Source organism: Sinocyclocheilus anshuiensis, unplaced genomic scaffold, assembly GCF_001515605.1.
Source record: "Sinocyclocheilus anshuiensis isolate Anshui unplaced genomic scaffold, SAMN03320099.WGS_v1.1 scaffold2202, whole genome shotgun sequence".
Taxonomy (NCBI): domain Eukaryota; kingdom Metazoa; phylum Chordata; class Actinopteri; order Cypriniformes; family Cyprinidae; genus Sinocyclocheilus; species Sinocyclocheilus anshuiensis.
The window spans coordinates 41627-49107 of record NW_015558664.1 but is presented as its reverse complement, the minus strand read 5'-3'; the positions used below and the strand labels follow the sequence as shown (position 1 = coordinate 49107).

The window sequence follows — 7481 nt, the reverse complement described above, 5'->3', positions numbered from 1 at the left end:
TGTGTGTGTGTGTGTGTGAGTGAGTGAGTGAGTGAGAGAGAGAGATGTTTTGCCGGAAGTGGGATAGAGCTGTGTCTGCGTTCTATCACAGGAAGTTAGATGGACATCAGCCCGTTAATAAGCAAGCACAAGGGAACAGGAGGAAATTGTCCATTTAAGAGACCAAAGCCGAACAAACAACCCAAGAAGTCACAGAGATCCGAGCACATCATCTGTCTACTGATCTTCATAAACAACAGGGAATCAATCCAACTCGATAGTGATCATAGACTTGCTTTCCCACAAACTCCCTGCTGCAAATCGATAAATGCCACATATATAAAAAGTCACTGAAATACTATAAATTACTAAACGATTTCTGTCACTTAACCTGTAAAAAAAAATATATATATATAAATATAAATATATATAAAATATATATATTTAATTAGTTTTAAATCAAAGAATTTTAAAGACATTATGTAATCTGAATATGTCTGATGTAACAACAATAAAAATAAGAATTTACACAGAAATTAATATTTACAACAAACATTACATGCTTAATTCTTTGTTTTAGTGAATAAGTGAACTGTTAATAATAAGTGAACTGCATTAAGTGAACTACAATGTCTGTAATTGTGCGTTTGTTTTTCTTTAGACTGCACTGGGATTGTGATTAGACTGCACCCTGCTTCTTCAATTGTTCCGTCAAGAAAAAGACCACACTAATTTCATGTCATCTCTAGTGTTGTAGGGAAAAAAAATCTCAATATCTCATACTTTGCCATTGTATCAGAGTTAGAAGTCAGAGATTTCAAAATGAGCTCAAATATTTCTCATCAGTTTCTTCCAAGACCAAATTATTTGAGCTGCTCTTCATAGTCTTACTATCCGTGATCTATATGAAAGTCTATTTCCACCACATATGATAAAGTATACTTTCTCCCAACATAACTGACATCAAAAGTTACAATTATGAGATACTAACTCAAAGTTATAAAACAAAAATCAAAATGAAAAAAGTCCAGATTATGAGATAAAACTCGATTTGAACTAATGATTTTGTCTTGACCTTTTATCTCATAATTTGTACTTTGATCTCACAATTATGATATCTCATAATTGAGACTTTTATCTCGAGTATTACATTTTATCTTATAATTTGATATTTTATCTCATAAATATGACTGTATCATTTTGACTGTCATAATTATGACTTCGTATCTCAATTATTTTTTTTTTTATGTCATAATTGAATTTTTATCTCATAATTTCTTTTAATGAATGAATTATTTGTTTTGGGGGGGGTTTTGTGGAGAAAATGTCTTTTCATAAAGTTTGTATTGAGTTTACATCATAATTTCCGACTATTTGTCATTATTTAAACTTTTTATCTTGTCATTTCAAATTTTGCCATAATGACGTATAATGTCTTATGTGGTGGAATTGGCCTTTGATGGTGATATGATCAGTTTATTATATGATCATAATTTCAGCTTTTTGTGTCATAATTATGACTTTTTATCTCATTGTTTGTCATAATTATGATATACCAATGCATGATTTTTTTCTTATGTGGTGGAAATTAACTTCCCTTGTGATCATCTCATAATTGTGACTTTTTATGTCATAATTGAAATGTATCTCATATTTTGTCATAATTATGACGTTTTATGATTTACCAAAACATGATTTTTCTTTTTTTTTTACGTGTGGGAAATTGGCTTCCACTGATCAATTGTTTCAGGAACTTGGAACATTTCTCCGGCTTCTGGATTTCCTGCCGTAGGTTCCGGATTTCTACTATACTTGCTATGACACAAAGGATGGAAACCTTTGACTGTGTGGTGCAGTGCGTCAGCAGGCCTTCAGTCATCACTGGGTGTTTTCCTGGTGAAAACATTCTCGCCTTGGCCCGAACCAGACTCCTGAAGAGCACGGTCCCTCATCAGAGATGCCAGCGCACCTCCTGTTTCCTCTTCCCCACTGCGGCGGCTTGGTCATGACACTTTGTACGGGTCATTTATGCAATAACCGCCCCTCTACGCACAGGCCGCACCCCTGGGGAGTTTAGCCTCCCTATAACCTCTCTACTCGGCACTCAGACGCACATCACGCACATCACCGATCGCACTTTGCTCAGAGACTCAGAGAGAGCAGACTTCACCGCCATGGCAAGAGTCTGGATGAGGATGATGATGATGATGCTTTTCAGTACTTTATTCATGTCTAGCCTAACTTTTGACATCCAGTTGGTAAAAGGTAGATCCCTCATGGGCATTTATTTATCTTTAATATCTGTGGATGTATGTGACTTTTTAGAAATGGATTAGAATGTTTGGCTGCTTAATAATAAGTACTAAAAATGTGACTAAAATTTTTTAATAGTGTGTTATACAAAACGAATTAAATTCTATTTCTTTTTTTCTTCCTCTGATGAACAGTGAACCCTAAACGAGCCATCTCCGGTGTGTTTGAAGCTACCCTCGGAAATACATACGCCTTAAGTGCATCAGCAGCCAGAGATCTTTGTGAGCATCTAGGTTTGACTATTGCAAGCAAAGCACAGGTAGCAGAGGCCCAGAAACACGGTCTGGAGACATGCAGGTCAAAACAATGTATAATGCAGAATTAACCAATGAATACTTTAAACTGTAAATAAAAAAAATGATCAACATTTTTCTTTTTAAATCTCAGGTTCGGGTGGGTAGATGAGCAAATAGCTGTTGTTCCCCGAGTTCAGGTCAAATCGAACTGTGGCAACGGCAAGACTGGGGTTGTCGTGTGGCGTGCAGACCCCAGTAGAGAGTTTGATGTCTTCTGCTTCAATTTAACAGGTAAAATATTTTGCTTGATAATTTTACACACTGTGGTTGCATATCCATGATTGGAATTCACAAATGCACATGAATTATTTGCGAAGCTGTATTCAAGGTAAATGAATGTGTCATATTCTATGTGAGACTACATGCCTGTGATAGTAATTTGCATAAAACACGCCCTAATCATTTCCATATATGTGACCCTGGACCACAAAACCAGTCATAAGGGTCAATTTCTTGAAACTGAGATTTATACATCATCTGAAAGCTGAATAAATACGCCTTTACTTAATATCCTAATGATTTTTGGCATAAAAGAAAAATCTATAATTTTGACCCATACAATGTTTTTTTGGCTATTTCTAAAAATATACCCAAGCGACTTAAGACTGGTTTTGTGCTCCAGGGTCACACATGGGATTTCCGTACAACTACACCTATTGGTCACCATTTCTTCATATGCTCCTAAGTGCATTCGCATCAAGATCATCATACAAAGTGTGCTATTTTAAAAACCACTTAAAACTGTTTTATATGGGATCGCAGACCTTTCATAAGTTGTCATTTTTATTTGATTATTGCTCATAAATAATTAATACTTTTGTGAAGTCGCACAGTTATTCTGTTGCTAACAATATGTGTTCTTAAAAACTGGCTTTTAAAAATGTCTAGCTTCTAAAGCCACTGTGTGTGATTTCTGTGTGCACGTGGTTTCAGTTGGTGCTTAATTGTAGAACAAATTTAGAATTTCAATTGAATTTTAATGCAAACTTAATGACAAATCATTAAGCTTCGTACACAGATTTTACACACACATATATGCATATGTGTGGTTAGTAAATGATAGTAAATCAGGTTATTAATACAAGAAAACTTTCTGATACATGTTTTCTACTCTTTTGTGTGTCACTTGGTTGAACTAAGACAATTATTCATCCTTTTATAAAGTCACATCGTTATTACATTGCTATGTGTTTTTAAAAAAATGGTTTATTATCATTTCTAGTTTCTGAGGCCAAAGAATGTTTTTTTTTTTTTTTGCATGTGGTTTCAGTTTTGAATTTTAGAGCGAATTTGAATGAAATTTGAATGCAAACTTAATGGCAAATCATTAAGATTCATACACAGATTTTATGCACAAATATGTGTATGTATGATTATAGTGAATGCATCCCATTGATTGCAAATTCATAGCCTGATACACATTTTTGTAGGAACTCCTTTCCAAGTTTGTGTGTCAATTGGCATCAAATGAGCACAAACTCTTAGTGTGCCAAGGAAATAGGAAATTCTGGATGTAACATCATCACAGATTGGTTTCCTATGAGGGCCAGGGATGTGGTAAATGGAAGGAAGTGAGTGGGATGAATTGGCAAATGCCTGATCAAGGCAAACGTAACCGTTGAGATTTGTTTGATTGTCATGTCTGTTATGTAACAAGCCTGAATCGGTTCCGTTTGCAGATTTTGAGGCACAACACCAGGCTTCCATGGCCTCACACCAAACGACAACAAGAAAGCCAATCACAACACATTCATCTGTTTTTCCCACTGCTCAAGCTGGAGTTCATCTGAGGAAAACCCCATTTTCTAAACTCCCTTCCCCATCGTCTTCCTCTGTTCCTTTTTCTTCATCATCTCACAGTCCCTCTGTTAATGACATGGATGATGAAGGGAAACATCTGCCCATGAGTGGACCCCCGATCGAAGGTATGATCATCCTGTTTTCATTATATGAGCGTATAACAGCAGTTATTGTTTGATTAAACCCAAAGGCTTGCTTGTATTTACTGTTTTCTCTTTTGTGATTTGCAGCTGTTCCAGCTGCCTTACTGATCACCGTCACCTTCGCAGTCATGCTTGCTGTCTTTCTAGCACTTTATTATTTCAAAACGTAAGTTATGTTCCTCTGTTTATCCAAATGTTTTCAAATATATAGTTAAACTCCAAACCTGAGAGCAAATCTCTGGGATCACAGAGCTAAGTTTAATTCAAGTCAGTTTTTACTTTTTAATTCACCTGGAATTTTAATGAAGCTGATCATTGAAATTTGTGCACTACAGGAACAGACCCTGCAGGACGCGGTGTGACAGCGAGCAGCAGAAGGAGTACATTGAGACCGAGGTTTGGGAGCACTGTAGTAAAACAGACCTGCAGAAACCACAAGAGGAGCATGTGGAGGAGAACGAGGAAGAAAACAACAGCAGCAGTTCTACAGAAAAGGAGTGACATTTCTGTTCTTGTCAAGACATCTTGGGATGACTGAGACTGAAATGTTTGTGTCACAATGTTGTAGTTTTGTAATGAAGTACAAAATGACACAGATGAGTTTATTTATATGGAAGCTGGCTTTTTTATCATGCTTTTTTTATAATTATTTTATTACATTAAATATTTGACTGGTTTTGCTAAATGTCTGGACATTCAATTCAAATGGATTGTTCCGAAAATAATTCAAAGTGTTGTTTGAGAAAAGTATGTATATATATATATATATATATATATATACATACATACATACATATATATACCTATATATGGGTGTTTCTGCAACTACGGGCACTTTTGACTCTCCAAAATTTAGAAAAATCAGCCCCTGTGAATTTAATACCTATATATGGGTGTTTCTGCAACTACGGGCACTTTTGACTCTCCAAAATTTAGAAAAATCAACCCCTGTGAATTTAAATTTTAACCATCATAGTCTGTAATACATATAAAAAGGTCAACAAAATTGCATGGAGTCATTACGATTTTAATCTGGAACATGTTTATTTTTTATGTTTTTCAACTCTTCTTACAAAATGTCCTTACCCGCAATGTTGCAATAACGTTCATTATATACATTTTTTTCTTTTTTAATTTCTATGAAAATGTAATATTTCAATAGCTTTCAAACTTTGTGCAGTTTTGTAAATACTGATATTTTACAAATATGAAAAATAAAATAAAATAAAATAAAGCAGAGCTGCGGTAATGACATCTTGTGTAGGTAAGGACACAATGTTAAAGTGCCATGAAATCAAAAACAGGCTACTGTACAGAACAACAGTCAAACAAACAGAAAACTGAAGGTATTGCATGTGTAAAAGATAGTAGTAGTTTTGCAGTAAAGAACTCAAACTGACAAAACAAAAATTTTTCATGTTTAAAAAATATGATCTTCTAAAGTTGATGTGTTTGTTGCAACAAACTGATTTGAGACATGGAGTACTTTGTGTTTTGCCCTCTGGTTTCTTTTATTTATCCTCCACTGCCTTCTTTTCAGATTTTTCTCTCTTTTTGTCAGCTGGGAGACACTCTTTATCTTCCCATTTTCCTTTCTCTTTTTGTAACATTATTTTTCCTTCTGCAGATACTCTGCATTTCTTTGATCTTATTGTTGATGAATTTGGTCTCATCTAGGGTTACAAAATGTCATGTTTAAATATAATTTACAATAGACTGAATATTTGTAATTTAATATACAGTAAACCTTGAATTTGTCTCTACCGCAACACAAGGTTTTTACCGCAACACCTAAATTTACCGCAACAAAATTGCATCTAATTGGCAGCTAGCAAGGTCTACTACATTAGTTTTGACTCTTAGCATCTTAATATACATGAATTAAACCGTAATATGCATTTATTTTTTACATTTAGTTAAAAATACAGAATTACTAAGCTGTATGGTAAGGACACACAATAAATACTGACACAGAAAAGATGATACTTACCTTATATTTTTGGGATCTTGTGAGTGAGGTGGCCCAATCTGTCAGCATTGTGCTCACGTGCTAATTTCTGTTTCCATAGAAACTAGACTTGTTTGTCTTTGATAAAATGTGATGATAAAAGCCTTTTTTCATTGTTGCAGTAAGGACTCAAAAGAAAGTGTGGGACAGGCACATTTAGTTTCAAAAATCATAAAAATGATCAGTAAATAATACAAAAAAATTAACATGCTGTAAATTAATATGTATATTAAACAATTCCGTTTAAAATAATGTCAAATTTGAATTCAATTAGCTTATTGACCAGAGTTGTGGGACATGAACAAAAATGATGTTTGGACCTGTAAATGCTTCATAATTTTATATTAAATCACATTAATCATTAATTATATTTTTTTTGTCTAGGTGTGTAATGACACTGTGAATATATTTATAAAGCATCATATGACAAATTGTAACATAAATCTAAAATTTCTCTGCTGGGAAGTGCCCATAAAGTGCCCATAGTTGCAGAAACACCCATATATATATATATATCTGTGTGTGTGTAGTTTATTTATTATAGTGTAGTTTATTCCTGTGATGGAAGGAATATGTGTATAGAATATATTCATATAATGGAAAAGATTATATGACAAGTTGGGCATTAAAGAAAAGCACACAAAACACAGGGAGAAATTATTTATTAATTACTCTTTTAGTTATTTACAAAATTGTTTTCCACAAATGAAACATAAAAATAAAAAAATTGGGTTAAAGTTCATTCAAGGAATAAATATGCTGTCCTCAGAAAACATACAGTACACTACGGGCACTGCATTAAATAAATGTAACCATTAACCAATGTCCCACACATTGAAACATTCACTCCCCCCACCTACAATCCCTGCTGGTACGAGACTCGAGCCCGCAACCTTTGGGTTACGAGTCCGACTCTCTAACCATTAGGCCACGACTTCCCCA

At 34.3% G+C, this 7481-nt stretch overlaps 1 protein-coding gene across 1 annotated transcript; it reads left to right on the top strand.

The window, feature by feature from the left end:
- The first annotated feature begins 2067 nt into the window (after nt 1–2067).
- LOC107681204 (lymphatic vessel endothelial hyaluronic acid receptor 1-like) lies at nt 2068–5170 on the top strand. The gene is made up of 6 exons (XM_016477422.1): nt 2068–2244; nt 2427–2589; nt 2680–2819; nt 4268–4513; nt 4619–4697; nt 4867–5170. Exons 1-6 carry the CDS (start codon nt 2154–2156, stop codon nt 5030–5032), a joined length of 885 nt encoding a protein of 294 aa, XP_016332908.1. The 5' UTR covers nt 2068–2153; the 3' UTR covers nt 5033–5170.
- The last annotated feature ends 2311 nt before the right edge of the window (nt 5171–7481 follow it).